General features: G+C 37.2%; 1 protein-coding gene across 1 annotated transcript in view; it reads right to left on the bottom strand.

The window, feature by feature from the left end:
- The window catches only part of rho-5 (rhomboid-5), a 163,439-nt gene that overhangs the window by 4,640 nt on the left and 141,670 nt on the right, over window positions 1–17,129 (bottom strand). Inside the window, exons 4-7 of the mRNA XM_028302582.1 lie at window positions 16,454–16,632; window positions 10,120–10,284; window positions 5,606–5,819; window positions 1,068–1,274 (exon numbers count right to left, since the gene is read on the bottom strand). Coding sequence (XP_028158383.1) covers window positions 1,068–1,274; window positions 5,606–5,819; window positions 10,120–10,284; window positions 16,454–16,632 — 765 coding nt within the window. The remainder of the gene's footprint in view (window positions 1–1,067; window positions 1,275–5,605; window positions 5,820–10,119; window positions 10,285–16,453; window positions 16,633–17,129) is intronic.

Raw genomic sequence — 17,129 nt, forward strand, 5'->3', positions numbered from 1 at the left:
AGTGACAACGACGTCTGCCCTCACGTGTCTGCCCGTTCGGGTCGACGCGGTTAGCTATCTTATCCCCGCTCCCGCGCGAGACCACGCCCCGCAACTCACGCGCTGCAGCGCAGCGAGCGACCGATCTTCTTGAATCGATGTAATAATAATCTATAGGATTAACGCGTTTTAAAAATATTGGTTCGATGGATATGTTTAACCTATTATTACTCAACAATCACATTTGTAATATTAAACTTTATCAAATGCACAATGTATTTAAGGTACATTACTGGATAAGGATTAATGGCGTATTGCTTGAATAAGCTAATATTTCTCGTAAAAAGTACCTACATTATAAAGATTTTATATCATCGCGGATTTTAAAAGGTGTACAATACTGTAGTATATTTTTTGATCTATCTTATAAGGTTCAGCCATCGTTTTCAGTGTAAGCACAATAACTTAACCAAAATTACAGTTAAATCAACCTATCTCAAAAACTATAAGAGATACTTTGATCAAACCAAAAATCGTTGAAAGAGTTAATTAGCATGCATCACCTCTATTTTTTTTAGAATTTTATACCCCGTAGTTATAAAAATAGAGGGGGGGGGACATACTTTTTACGACTTTGAGAGCTGATATCTCAAAAACCGTTCACTTTAAGAAAAATGTTTTTTAGAAAACTTTATATCATTTTAAAAGACCTTTCCATTGATACCCCACACGGGTATGTACATCGAAAAAAAATTTTCATCCCTCAGTTACATGTATGGGGGGCCCCACCCCCAATTCTTTTTTTTACTATTTAGTTTCATAATTTTGTAGCGGTTCATACAACACATATTCCCATCAAATTTCATCACTGTAGTACTTATAGTTTCCGAGTAAATCGGCTGTGACAGACGGACAGACGGACAGACGGACAGACGGACAGACGGACAGACGGACAGACGGACAGACGGACATGACGAAACTATAAGGGTTCCGTTTTTGCCATTTTGGCTACGGAACCCTAACAACTAATGAATTCGATCCTTATTATCTTCTTTTAAAAGATATCATAGTCCCAAAATTGAACTCACCGAACAGTCAGCCTTCGAAGACTGCACGCACCCCGAGTCGTCGTTTCGTATGCAGCACGCTGTGTCTCTCTCTCTCCTCGCTGAAGCAGCTATGGCTCTTGCTATCCTAACGTCCCTTCTCATGCAGGGCGCGAACTTCGCCCCCAAGTGTATAAGGTCTGCGGCGCGTGGTCCTAGCCAGAATGACGCTGGCTCTTCCCACTCCACCTGTGGAAAAAATAATTAATTAGGTAATTAATTAAAAACTTTGAGCTGGATGAGAGGTATCTAAAGTTGCCACTAAAACTGTACGGTTAAACAGAGTGAGTCGGTTCACTTCTTCTGTTCAATTAATTCACTCTGAATAAGAGTATTTTTGCTATTGTGAGTTCTATCTTCTGAAGTCAGCCATCGCACTCAATTACATGGGAAAGTTTAAAATACCCGTGGAGATTTGATAATTTCAGCTTAATCACATTGACCTCAATCCCGCAACGTCCTAAACTAATTGAATTAAAGACGTGACTTTATAAATTTTGTATGTATCCTACATGGGAATGGAACCGAAGCCTAATGATCCACATCTAATAATGTATTCACATTAAAAACATATTTGAAGATCGACTGGGATTCAAAAATGTTTAATCCTCTAGGAGAGCAATGAATGTGGATTGTGTTCTGGAATCGTCAGTAAAATTCCCCAGAGTGCTATTGAGTTGCCGAACTTTTGGTGACTACGAGAAATTTTTGTTGAAAAAAGCTGACAAAGTTATGAATAGGTATTTATTTTCTCTATCATGCATTAATATTTATGTACTAAGTAGGTACTTGACTTTTTAAGAACGTTGCACTGAAAACAACAGGATATAATTATTGCCGTGTCTAATCCGATGTGTAGACACAGATTTCATAAGTGGCTTTACCAGCCTGTTCACTGCATTAACTCAGTGAAAACCTAAACATCAAAGTATTCCCAGTTTCAAATATCATAGACATACGAGTGTCATTTCCCCGTCCGACAAATACGCGCCGTGTGGCGAGCCTACGCAAAGATACTCTGAAAGGAGACAAAGCGACGCGGCTCACAAAGCCGACCTACATCTGCTAAACACCTTTATATTTCATCTGTACGTACGTTTGTTCTATTGCACGTCGTTCCTTCATTGTTTAGTTTAGAATATACTTATTTTCGGGCCGTGGAAAATTTTAGATTGCTTCAATCTTGTTGTTCACAAAAATAACTCTGTGCATTGTTATGAAAAATGAACGAGTATCAAGGATTTGCTTTAGCTTTACTTATTTATTTAGTTATAATTATCAAAGTTCTTTGTAGTTATTGTACAGGAAAAAAATATTAAGAAAAGGCACATAAAATTCCAAGTGTACTTTTCTTGAATGGCCTTATTTAAACTTGGTCGACTATATTTTTAAATTGTGTCATTTTGTTTATATTAGAAACTAGCGGCCGCCCGCGACTTCGTACGCGTGGATCTCGTTTTACCCCCCCTCCATCTATCTTACGCGGTTCTGATTTTTTCATACAAATGTTTTTTCCCGATAACTCCCGTTCCCGTGGGAATTTTGCAATATTCTGTTGTAACTATGCTTTAAGTTTACTAAGGTACCTGCATGCCAAATTTCAAGCGTCTATCTTACGCGGTTTAGATTTTTCATACAAATGTTTTTTCCCGCTAACTCCCGTTCCCGTGGGAATTTGCAATATCCTGTTGTAACTAAGCTTTAAGTTTACTAAGGTACCTGCATGCCAAAATTCAAGCGTCTAACTTAAGCGGTTTAGATTTTTCATACAAATGTTTTTTCCCGCTAACTCCCGTTCCCGTGGGAATTTTGCAATATCCTGTTGTAACTAAGCTTTAAGTTTACTAAGGTACTTGCAAGCCAAAATTCAAGCGTCTAAATTAAGCGGTTTAGATTTTTCATACAAATGTTTTTTCCCGCTAACTCCCGTTCCCGTGGGAATTCCTAAGTATCCTATAACCTGCCCAGGAGTATGAAGAATAATTGTACCAAGTTTCGTTAAAATCCGTTGAGTAGTTTTTGTTTCTATAAGGAACATACAGACAGACAGACAGAAAGACAAAAATTTTACTGTGTACCTACCATGAGTTTACGATAAGTGTGCTCGCTAGCGAGTACGTCAAAAATCTCTATGAAGATTTTGTTTCTTGAAAGTAGCCGCTAGGGGCGCTGAACAATATGTCATACAAGTAATGTCATTTTTTTACGCAGTCGCTAGCGAGCACACCTAACGTAAACTCATGGTAAGCACACTGATTGCATTTTTGGCATCAGTATCGATCACTAATCACCCCCTGATAGTAGATAGATATTTTGAAAATATATTTCATGTACAGAATTGACCTCTCTACAGTGTGCCTACCATGAGTTTACGTTAGGTGAGCTCGCTAGCGAATACGTCAAAAAATTCTATGAAGATCTTATTTCTTGAAAGTAGCCACTAGGGGCGCTGCACAATATGTCATACATTTAAATGTCATTTTTTACGCAGTCGCTAGCGAGCACACCTAACGTAAACTCATGGTAGGCACACTGATTTATTATAAGTATAGATAGATAAGAGGATAAACTTATATTGCAAAAATGTTACGAAACAGATAGCTATTTTAAAATTCTTATCATCCACAAGGCAACTTTAATATGAATTATTACATCTCTCCCCTGATATCACCTGTTTTTCTGTTTAAAAATTGTCGAGGAAAATATCTGACCTAAAAACTTTGGAACTTTACCTTCTAAGGTAAGGCGCTTTTAACACAATTTTCCTTATGATCTCATGATCTCAATATCTGATTACGAAACATCGTTAAAAACCTTCGCTGTAATTAATCATGTTATTAGAAGGCAGGTGAGACGGCTGTTTTGTGATGTCTACACGTTCATTATAATTATTATTGATACGTTTTCCTCAATAAATAGGATGTAAAAGCGAGCTTGATCGTAGATATTTTGAAGATATGAACATGTTTAGGTACCTGCGTATAATCTTGGAAGGAATTCTACCATCATAAAAATGGAAATAATAAATAAGAGTAAGCACTTATCTGTGGAATAAAGAATTTCCGTAACAGACTGAAAACCACGAAAATCTAGTCCCAAAAATCATGCTGCGACTCAATTCTTCAAAGGAAATTTTGAACACCTAAAACGTTTTTATCGAGTCCCGCCAGTAAAAAGTTTAGATCCAACTCTATGACGTCACATCTCAGGACAATACACTCGTACAAAACACATCCAGCAGCTAACTCCCGTGTTTACACACAAACAAAGGCTTGAGGCGTAATAAATCCGCTAAGTAAATATTGTGCATTGTCTCCTAAGCGCTTTCTCAGACATTAAATCTGGGGGCATGTTTTGTCTAAAAGCTTTTCCTCATTTAACCTTGTTAGAGCAACTTGTGTAGGTACAAAAGAAACGGAATTTGCGTTGACGCGCATTATGACCTCCCAAATGACGCGGGCCAGCGTTTTAGTGTTAAATGTAATTTTTTATTAGACTAATAGCTTTAGAACGCGGGAGTCTGGGGGAGTTAATTGCCCCCTGATGAAGCCCTTACAAATTACAACTGTCATCTGCGTAATTTGTAATTATAGTAATGTTGAGAACATATTTAACAGTGTTTTGAGTATTGCTGTATGGGGGCCATATAAAGCTTAAAATAGCATTATGAAAGTATGTAATAGTTAACAATTAGGTATGTATGTATTTATAGTCGGAAAGATGATGAGCAGTAGGAGCCATAATTAGAAGAAATACATATAAAATTTTAGATTTCTTCAAATCATTTAAATCAAATACATAACATCAAACTGAATGTGTTTAGAAAAATTTCCGTAAGAAAAACCACTAAAACTGTAAGCCGCAACATGGTACATAAAATAACTCATTCGAGTGTAAAAAACTGCGCATATCATTTGCCAATGTCTCGGAAAGAAAAATCCACGTACGTAATGTCTTAGGGTTTCCCACAAAAAGTCGCAGTTCATTGTGTACCTACTTCTCCCGTGAAGCACATTCATTGTTCCCATTCCGGATTAAGTAAAATATAAAGAATATTGCGGGGTTATTGTCCTAAAAACTCTTCAGAAATGCGTGCCGTTTTTGTTTTTATTTTAAACTTTTTCATGCCTACCCAAGCGAGCAAGGAATACATTGACCCATTTCAAAAGTAAGTGGAAATGAAGACATTAATATAATTGTCCAATAACATTGAGACCGGCATTTTGAATATTTTTCAGTACTTTCTTTTACATTTTATGTCACTGGCCAAACTGATCACTTTAAAAAACCTAGCGGCAGTTCCGAGTACATGCTGACCAACCACGTGAAAATAATAAGAGCTATATGGGTCGCACGACGAAAGTTGAGGCGAACACATAGTAGTCACACTGATGTAATATTTGAATTCAGAATACACAAATCAGCTAGAATCCGCGGGACGTCAGCGCGTCAAATATTCGCTTGTGTGTGATGCCTCAACTCTTGCTACGCGACCTATATCCTACTTTAGGGGTTCTCACCTGTTGTAAACTCAAACTCTTCACTAAGACTTGTCCGGAATGCGTGTGTCGGCCAAACCCGACTGGTCCAAAGCCGTAACATAGTAGCGACAGCAGCAGCACCAACGTCTGCACCGTGCTGACCCACCACGTGAAGTAAGGCCGGTAGTCAGTCAGCTCGTCGAGTTGGCGCGCTACGTCTTCTTGGTGTGTCACTGATTTTCTTAACGATCGTCTGAAAATTAACATTAAGAACTCGTATTCATCTTTGTTAATCCTGATAATACCATAAAGTATCTAAACCCTTATAACAGCTTAATAAAAGAGGGAAAACACTTGCGTAATAGGTAAATGATACATTATAATAAAGTTATTCGATTTAAGTTAGTAGCAAAATTTTAAATATTTGAGGTTGAGATTAAGATACGAGTTCAGACTGACTAGATTTTTAGCTTTTGCTTAACATACTCGACAAAGAAAGAACATGTTAGCAAGATTTAATATAAGAAATCCATACAGATAGTAAAAAACCTTTCATCTTCAAACATGTGGTGCATCTAAATAGTAATTTATAAAATAATGGAAAAAATAAACAAAGCAAATAGCTTCTCTTTGTACGAATCGTAACTATTCCAATCACAAAGCTTTAACGTAAATCTCTTATAGACGTTCCATTTCAATTTAGAAAGAGCATTACTACAATAATGTTTTTGTACGCGCTATTGAAATAGATTAACAGGCACATAAAGGCGCACCCATGTTAGGTGGACCCTGTGGGTGTAGCTTTCACATGTAAATCTCGAAACACATTCTTATTCATTGCCATGTCTGGCAAAAAATATAAGTAGTTTTTATCCTAAAAGCATTGAAATAGCCAACAAATCGAATATTATTCTGCACTAGTCACAAAATTAGCTCTATCAGAGCCAGGACATAGAGTTCAATTTTATTATCTGACTTCGTAGTCAGAGTCTATTCCAACACCATTCCTGGGTCTGATTCCAACAAATTGCAATTACTTTGTGTAATAATTCCCAATTTTATGCCCAACCTACCTGAAACGTGATTCTGCGATGCTAATAAAACAATTTAAAATGAAACAGTCAACCTTTATCATAAGACTTATGACTAAATTGATTGAATTATCACATCATCGGGTCATTTAGTCTCCACTGCGAGCATGATTCTTCTTTAAGTTTCTTCAAGTTAGATTATCACTGCACCGCGGAAATCGCAAGTTGAATCAAGTGCTAATGCATCCAGGGTATCTTCACAGATTCATACATAATATGCACGCCCTGCTTTCGCCCTGTACTCTCCTATTTATACCTGTGTTTATTAATCGGTTAAAATCGTAAGGTGCGTGTTTAACAACCGGCCAGTTCAACCCTCGGAAATCAGTAAATAACGGGCAGTCATAAATTATTCTGTGTCACATCCACGGTGTATTAATTCTAAAAGCCATTACAACAACTTTTAAATGGGAGGTAAACGCCATGATATATTACGAGTACCAGTGAAATATGACCGGATCATTTTGTTGTATTATTTTTTGCTTTGCAAGTGTCGCATTAAGCGAGATTCATTAAAATTACCTGCTAGAGATGTAGTGTATTGAAATGAGCGGGTATTGATTGTGTCTATTATTCCTACTTAGTATAAAAATTAATTGTCTGAATATGAGCAGAGGATGGCATTAATTTTATTTATCGGACTGAACTAACATCTAGGGACATCTATCAACTATGGATCAAATGAGTTTATGAAATATATTTTTAAAACTTCAACAAAATCAGAAGGAGCAACAAACATCTACCCAACGTCACTAACTTTCATATTTATAATAAATATTACAATTTAAGGAAATCTAATCCTATCTAATAGAAGTCTATCCTTTAACATGTTATTCCTAGTGTGGGACCCGCAGATAAAGCAATATAATGTTTACCGGATAAATTGTTACCAATTGTAAGTCAAAGTCAAAATTTCTTTATTTGTTTAGACTAATAAATAGTTCTTACAAATCGTCATTTTGCTCTTAAGGAGCCTCTACATGTCTCATAATCTTTTTACCCTACCAGCGCTTCGAGACCAACATTTGGCAAGTGCTGAGAAGAAGCGCCGCAACAAACTCAGTCACCACTGTCTGCCGGTTAATATAAATAAATAGAAATTGAATGTATTTGAAGGTGTATGCGTAGGTAAACCTTGTGTTTGCATAAATAAAATATTTGTATTTGTATAACATAAAAATACCCGATACCGATAGCGAGGAGGCACAACACTACAGCTAGCCCGTACTGGGGCTAATTTATGCGTCGAGTTATAATAACAGTTGCTAGCACTAAGCGTATCTGAAAGAATAATAGTGGATATTTTCACTTGCTTTCGTAATAAAGTGGCTATAGTTAAGCTACAAAAGAATATTAAAAGGGTTCAGTACGGATAAATGAGGTAGCTAGCTGAACAATAGAAGTTAAAGGGTAGAAAAAGTTGTGAAGCCCGGATTTGACAACCAACTGACAACCTAAAATGGAACAATGTATTAAACATCCAACCAATTTTGCAATATTTCAACTTATCATTAAATACGTAGATTAAATAATTCTGGCACACCACACAACACTGACAAATGAAAATGTTTAGTAAGTTGAAAAGGCACAAAATACTATTTCAAGTAGTGCCCATAAATTAAATTTCATATTACCTACCTGAACTGAAACTTATTAGAGACGTAACGAAGAAATAGTTAGGTGCCTACTAAACTTGGAAGGTCATGAAGTATAAAATAAAGCTGGATGCCATAAATTCGCTAATGATGCCATTCGAGCTGCAGCATCTGTTTCGAGTTTTCTAGATTGCCTACCATAAAGACGCCTTTAGCAGCGGAACTCCGAAAATGTAGGCATAATTTTATACGATCGCAAAAAATATGTTCACATAAAAATGTGCCGCTAAGCGTAAGCGCTGAATTTGCCGTCATTAACGGGGACCTTGGGCGGGCGTAATGTGGCCGAGACTTGGTTAGAGGCTATGAAAAAAGCGGATTTTGAAATTTCAACATCTTTACTCTGTAAAACTAGTTCTTAAAGGCGTTAGCTATTATGATCGTATGATATTATGTAAATTAATTTAACTATCTTCACATTTTCTTAAAAAAAATATGCTTGTAATAGTCTTGCACAATAAGGAATATGGTTTTAAAAAAAAATGAATTTTTTTGCTGCATGTGCCCATTTAAAATCTGGCATCATCTACGCCACGCAGGCCATGGTAATTTTAATGTTCTTTCTTACTTTCTTTAAAAGCAAAACTCTTTAATCCTTTTATAGACCTTCATGACCTTTACATTAAACATCTCGCATTCTATCATAAGACACGGAAACATAAAATAACTTAATCTCATAGGTTCTTAGTGGCATTCAGTGTCTCTCATTTCGTAGCCGCACGTTTGTATCTCGTACGCACAGACGAGCTGGTAACGACCTGTCACTGTCTCACCTACCGTGATACATCGCCGCCCGATTACTTTAATTCTCTTTAACACATCTGTGTCTTGAACTAGGAGATATTAAGCTGTGATGTACAGGATTAAGGGACAGATTAAGGGTCTTATTGGCCGCCTAATAGATTTACGGTTAAAGTTACTTTAGTGTGATGAGCATATAACTACAGTAAGACCCGGTTTCCACCAAAGTGGATAGAAGAGGAGATGTGTTGTGAAAAACCAATCAGGTTTTGGAAAGACAGCTGCAGACAGCGAATTCCAGTCACTAGGCTGTACTGGATATCCTCCTTTTGCCTCTGCTAAATTTAAGAGTGGTATGGATCCTGTAGTGGAGACTAAATGACCTTATTTACTGTATGTAGAAAGAAAATAATATTCAATGCGGCTTTTATAAGAATTAATATTAAAGGCGATGACCTCAAATAGCAAATGTTATAGCTCCCATGCTTTGCCTTAAGCATTTAACTGTTCATTAGAATTATAAGTGTAATTACCACAATTAAATATTCATTTATTCACCTGGCTAAGTTGTTACCCAGGAATAATAAAATTGTTTCTGCTTAGCGATAAACTGATTTCTATAAATCGCGTTTACTACTCGTATTCAATGCCGGTAAAACTTGCAATTTTTTCGAAAATTCAGCTGCCACCACATTCTCTACTCGCACTTCAAAAATAAAGTGAAAACAAAAATCAGGTGAAATTTGAATATTTTTATCAGGATATTTTTTTTGTTGCAAAAGCTTCGCGACATCTTTTCGTCCAATTTACCACGGAATGTCTTTGTTTGACCAGTATGTCACCACGACAGTAATGACATACATGGTACGGGGAGTTTGGGCTCTTTCCCACGTGGACATCCCGTTTTTAACAGCCTAATATTTATGCTGGTTCCCGCAAAACTGGACTTTCGTAGGAAAAGGCTCTCAAAATGGAAATAACCTCAATATTGAGACCGATTTTCACACACACAAAGACGAGGATCACTAATTTATTAAACAGAGTAAAAACGAAGAAAAATTCTTACCGGAAGAACCTTCCGACTACCCCCATGCCGAACTGCCTCCTATTCGAGTTGTCGGCGAGAGGTTCCAGCATCGGGGTGTGGATTCTGGCGCCCCCCGCGCCCCACGAGACACTTCTCTCGGGCCTCCGGTACTCCACCCCGCTGGATCCAATCGGTGATCGGGCTCTGGAAATAAGAGTGACAATTAATGTAATTATCAGGCTAGTCAATAAACGACAATAGACATAAATAAGTGTTAGTAGTAGTTTCGCACGAAATTCGTTCGCACGAGGGTGAAATGCCTACTAAAAATATGTTATTATTAAAAGGGGACGTTTCGCACATTCGTGCGAACGAATTTCGTGCGAAACTAGGTACTACTAACCCAAATATAAGTATTAGGCTAATTAACACTTAAGTCTTACCCAAGTCCATCCTACTTAATATTATAAATGTGAAAGTTTGGATGTCTGGATGTCTGGATGTTTGTTACTCTTTCACGCAAAAACTACTGAACGGATTTTGAGGAAACTTTACCGTATTATTGTTTAAAACCCAGAACAACATATAGGCTATAATTCATGATGATCTGTGACAAACTAAATTTCACGCGGGTGCAAGCTAGTCTTACCTAAGTCTGTCGCCGTAACAACAATGTTAACAGCATTGTTGTGTTCCGACAGTTAGAGGTAAGATAGCCAGTTCCTCCGTGGTTGACGATTCCAGGTGTAGCTCGCTTCCACCTTCGGCCTGATCATCACTTACCATCAGCTTCCTCGTTGTGGATAAAAAAAAACCGACAATAACCGACTGAGAAAGTTACGGACCGGCTGACTCGAGATCCGAAAAACGCTGATTCTAACCCTTAGTCCCTTAAGTCTTGGACTATTGTGGTAAACACACTCGTAACACAAGCATATTTAGCTTAGTACGAGGGGTTCATCGTCATCATCATCTCAGCCACTCGTCCACTGCTGAACATAGGTTTCCCCCAATGCTTTCCATGTTGCCCGGTTGGTAGCGGCCTGCGTGAAATATCAAAAACTACCTATTTTCAAAATAATATGAAATCACTTTCTATAAAATTAAGTAAAATCTATACTTATAATAAATCTGTAGAGAGGTCAATTCTGTACATTAAATATATTTTCAAAATAACTATCAGGGGGTGATTAGTGTTCGATACTGATGCCAAAAATGCAATCAGTAAATTTTTTTTCTGTCTGTCTGTCTGTCTGTCTGTCTGTTTTGTTTTTTGATTACAAAATAGTGTAATAAACCAAACTTACTATGACATGTATACCTCTAAACTCAGTCTGAACTGAGTTACGAGCATTAGAAGTTTGATGATTTTCATACTAGATTTGCTTTTTGTGCGCAAGTTTTGTAAGAAATTGCAACAAAATATTGCGCTATTTTTTTATTGCGCTGATTCTGCTCCATACTGATGTCTGGAGCCTTTAATGGATGGTGTTGTTTGTTTACACATACAATGTCACTATTTTGTTGCAATTTCTTACAAAACTTTGCGCGCAAAAAGCAAATCTAGTATGAAAATCATCAAACTTCTAATGCTCGTAACTCAGTTCAGACTGAGTTTAGAGGTATACATGTCATAGTAAGTTTGGTTTATTACACTATTTTGTAATCAAAAAACAAAGTTTGGTCGATGGCCGCGCGAAAAAAAAAAGACGCCAATTTCCGGCATTGTCTTTTGGCATGCAGGTACCTTACTAAACTTAAAGCTTAGTTACAACAGGATATTGCAAAATTCCCACGGAAACGGGAGTTAGCGGGAAAAAACATTTGTATGAAAAAATCTAAACCGCGTAAGATAGATGAAGGGGGTAAAACGGGATTCACGCGTACGAAGTCGCGGGCGGCCGCTAGTAACTTAATAAATACCTAGGTATTATAGAAAGCACGTAATATTTAAGATGTTCCCTTTGCTAACTGATGTAATATTATGCAGAATCAGATCTGTTTTTAAAGCTTTTATAAATTTTCTATTATTAGGTTATTCATTTGGATTACTAAAAGCTTTTTCCATCAACTTTTCTTATAAAAATATTTTTATATTGTATTCAAATTAGCAAATAGCGTACCGTTGTAAGCGTACACTTTAATCATGGATTTGGTTTACAAATATTTTACATAATTTTATCAGTCTTTAAAAGCGTAGTAATAAAGACATAGTTATGTAGGTATAGGTATGCATGGATATTAAAATTATGATATGACTTATTAAACCGTCTAACATGGCTTTTACGGATTTGTACCAGAGGCAGCAACCGAGACTGACGGCTTATGGTTTATCATATTAAATAATATCTCGTTAAACATGAGCGAAGTTTGATCAATTTAAAATAAATTGCTTTTTAAAAATAAATAGGAAAATAGATATGGCTCTATGGGTAATCACTCATGTTGTGGCATACTAGGCTTTGAAATGAATTGTCAGTCAATTATCCGTAATCAAGTTCTGAAAGCTCATAAAAAGTATGTCAATTGGCAAAAATATCCACTACCCCTATATTCTGGAGTAGTCGGCAGCTTTTGTAGGTATTTCTCATTAATTAACAACCAAAAACGTATTAATCTTATCTTCCATGCTTCGTGAATTGAAAACCTCCTACGCACTACCCAAACTTCTCAATAAAACCTTTTATTAAGTCTCTACAAAGGGATTAGAACTTGGTACTGTTTGAAATGTTCTTTTTATTAGTCTACGGAGTTAATTTGTGCACAAATTGAATCAATATTGAAGTCTAGTGCGCTCAATGTAAGTACTATGTTACTCCAAAGTTCGCAAAACTTCAACATAATGAATACGGTTTGAATAAGTATTGAGTCTAAGTCAAATATTGAACTGGTTCAGATATTACTCACGTTTTTGTTAAATAGCTTCTTTCCATAGAAAAGCCAAACCATTTGGAACCGTCTGGTTTTTTAGGTCTGTTTCTAAAAACTTATGGCTTTTTGATTCTCTGTTATCCAAATGTGCATCTCAAAGAGACCAGGAACGTTAAATATGAAGTAGTTTTTATATGAATTTACATTTATGTAATATCGTTTTACGTAAATACTGAAAATCGATTTCAAAACAAAGGAGAATGCCCAAAAGTGGTATCGCTCGAAATCTAATTGTACATTGAGGGTACCACACCGTAAATTCCTTTCTTCATTTGTAATGATTTGCGAAAGTAGTAAGAAATTGTAAAACCTCCGGAATAAAATCCAATTTTAATAAAAAGTATTGTAACAATGAGCTGCAATCAGCAACACCTATCACCGAGCAACGACACTACGTAGTTCGCACGGTTGTCAATAGATGGCGCTGTTCGTAGTTAGCTCGCGATATCATTTGATTTTTTCCTGTCCTTAAGTAGTCAGGGCTAACCACAAATCCCTTTCCCCTTGCAAAATGGTATAAATAACATTGGTATGCACGCAAGATTATTTTGTGTTTATATCTGATCCTTATCAAATAACGCTAGCTTTGGCGTAGCTAGGGTTTTTTTTAGGCAGGGTAACTATCCACAAATATAAAACAAGTATTCTAAGGTAAAACCTGTAGCTATGCCAATGGACACCATTCATTTCACTTAAACCAAAATTACGTCAAAGTCCGGAGTTTTATAAAAAAAAAAATAACTGTGCCAAATAGTCCTGTATGCATACTATAAATTAAGCTTTATTCGATTAATGTACAATGAATTTGATAGCGATACCAACTCCCATAGTCACTTGGGCATTCTCCTTTCAGCTGAAGCAAACAATTTATTAAAATTGTTAACTTTTGAAAAAATATTTTGCATATACGCTCGATTTCCCGATAACCCATTATCCCTAGTCGTGCTGGAGGCTCATTAAATGTAACGACTTAACAACAAAATTGAATGTTCATTTTTGCATGCACACGCCAAATTTTACAGCCTTCATTTACTCGGGTGAAAGTTACGGACATAAACTAACAGATACGAGTACTCTTATTGTACGTACCAATATCAATATACCTACTATTATTGTATTGTTTTAGTAATCTGATATCGGTCAAAGCATCTTGAAACTTGTAACAATAAACTAAGTAGGTACTCATACTTGTGACATTGATATGCCGATACCAAGTGTTTCCAAATATTGACGACGAATATCAAAAATAAAGAGTACCTATCATGTGTATTTGTGATTTGTTTACATGGTTTAAATTACAGTAATGTTTCTTTGGCTTTTTCAATTTGTAGTTCATTTTTAAATTTCTAAGTATTCTACAAGCCACGAGTTCGACAAACACCCTATGAGATAGTTAGTTTCTGAAACATTATCTCTTGTTGTACCTACCTAAGTTCTTTAATTACACACATATTAAATTATGTAAAACTAGGCGTCATATTATATGTGTGTAAGCTTAATTAACATCATATTTGCTTTATAATTAGAGTAAATAATCTCTTTCGAGATAAAGATAAACATGCTGGCAAGATATTATAATCTTTAAAGGCCACAAATTGTAAAACAAAAGCGAAATACACTTTATATTTACGTTAAATGGAGGCTTCATTAAAATACTCTCGGGACAAATTTTAATATTCTTCATCAATGTCACCTAGGCCTTGAGAAAGGGTACTTTAAATTAAAGTGACGTTATATTCCGCTGTACAGCGTCCCGAAATAAATTAAATTAAGAAAGACCATACTTTCCTTTTAACCGTGAAGAAAACTATGACACCTCAAAAACTACACTGGCATAAGTTGATGAGAGCTATTTTGATGTTTAATTTCACTAATTCAACCCACGCGGGTTCAAATCTGTGGTTTGAGTCGACTAAGGACCCCAAGTCAAAACAGCTTGCTAAGGAAGTGAAGCCTCTAGATTAAGCTGGAAGCCCTTTGATTCTCTTCGTATAAGTTAAGCTAATAACCGCTTTAGCCACGAATCTCGTTCCAGCCGCATGTTGCAACAGCTTGACAGATTAATTAACTTCTAATTCATAATCATATGTACGAAGTTTGCAAATTAAGCGTAGTAGGAAATTAGAAGCTGAACTCTAACGAAATTTATGATGTAGCTCTCCTACTACCATGAATAAATTATATTCGTTTCAAAACTGGAAGTCTTTACTTTTTATCTTGATTTTGAAATATTGGATATATTAATTGCCTGGACAGGATGAGACATCCCGGATGCCATTTTTATTTCACCTAAAATCAATTCAAACTGAGACAGAAAATAGTTTTTTTTTTAGTTTCAGGATTATCAGGGTGATTTTAATAAAGTTTCAAAGAACTACAAATCCGATCAGTCATTGCTCTACCCTTCCCTACTATTGTGACGTGTTCTCATATTAATTTAATAAGAACTTCTTAAATCTCCGCCCAACCCCACTGGAATCAACTGGAGCATTGCATAATAGATCATCTTGAATAACACACGTGCTTATCCCCTTGGAATTAAGTCGAAAGTTGATTACCTATCTCGGCAACAGAATCCGCATCTCTGCATCCGACACAGTGCATGCAATCCGGACGAGGTAAGTGGTGTATGAAATCTGAGGAATCCAGACGGATCCAATATCAGACGTAATTGTTGCATAATTGCTTTCTCATCGCTTCAGCCATGATCCAGTTAGAAGTTTCTAATGCTTACTGTTGCATTAAATAGTTTTGTTTGAGTGTACCAAATAATGGCTTTCAAAAAAGTCAAATTATGTTCGTTCCGTGAGAGATTTGCCTAAGTAGGGATTGATGTCGTAATGGATAACACGTCACCTTTTTATTCGGGTAAGTACGTGGCAACTTTAAAAGTGAACATTATGACTTTCAAAACCGTTTTATACTTTGAGTGTTCACGTCAGCGTCATCTTGATGCGACGGCGCACGACCGCGATCACTGTGATGACGTCACTACCGCAGATTGAGACCCCTCAAAATGTTCCATTGACTCATACACACCCCTTTGGTCCGTCGACCTGGTCACCCTCAAATGGTGATGCGTCAGCGACTGGCTCGACGTCGGCGGTGCGAATAACACGTCGCCCACGTCGGCGTCATCTTGCGGCGACGTCGCGGAGCCGCGGAACGACCGCGACTATTGTGCTGGCGTTACTGCCTCATATTGAGACCCCTCAAAATGTTCCATTGACTCAGACACACCCCTTTGGTCCGTCGACCTGGTCACCCTCAACATGGTGATGCGTCAGCGGCTGGCTCGACGTCGGCGGTGCGAATAACACGTCGTCCACGTCGGCGTCATCTTGCGGCGACGTCGTGGAGCCGCGGAACGACCGCGACTATTGTGCTGACGTCACTGCCTCATATTAAGACCCCCTCAAATGTAACATTGACTCATACATACCCCTTTGGTCCGTCGACCTGGTCACCCTCATCATGGTGGTGCGTCAGCGGCTGACTTGACGTCGGCGGCGCGAAGAACACGTCGTCCACGTCGGCGTCATCTTGCGGCGACGTCGCGGAGCCGCGGAACGACCGCGACCACTGTGCTGACGTCGACTGCCGCGACCTTCTTGTCACCGCCTGTGGAAAAAAAAACATTTTTTTAACGGGTTAAAATGTACAGGAGTGCGTCGAGTAGACCTACAAACGGGGGAAAAATTACAATTTACAATATCGTATGGCGAGCAATATTCGCCCACAACAAATCACAACTCATGACGACCATGACTACTCTGGCAAGAGTGTAACGACTGAAAAGAAGAAGGTGGTATAAATTACTCATTGCAATTAAAAAAAAATCCCAGGAAATTCTTTAAAAATGCATATTAAAACCGCCCGTTCGTACAGTTCATGATTCACTATTACAGCCACGTCGCAAACTTTTACCAAAAAATGTAAATATACTCACATTTTATTAACTAAAGCGTTAACAATTTTAAATATTTTCTGTTCTAACTAATATTTTTCGAATCTATCGTAAACGTCAAAATGCAGAGCGCGCAAAAATTGTATTGAAAACAAAAGACAATCGATATTGTTCGATGATAAAAAAAAGTTTGTTAGTGGCCAGGCGTGAC

Source organism: Ostrinia furnacalis, unplaced genomic scaffold (assembly GCF_004193835.3).
Source record: "Ostrinia furnacalis isolate ACB-3 unplaced genomic scaffold, ASM419383v2 OfSCF1132, whole genome shotgun sequence".
Classification (NCBI taxonomy): Eukaryota; Metazoa; Arthropoda; class Insecta; order Lepidoptera; family Crambidae; genus Ostrinia; species Ostrinia furnacalis.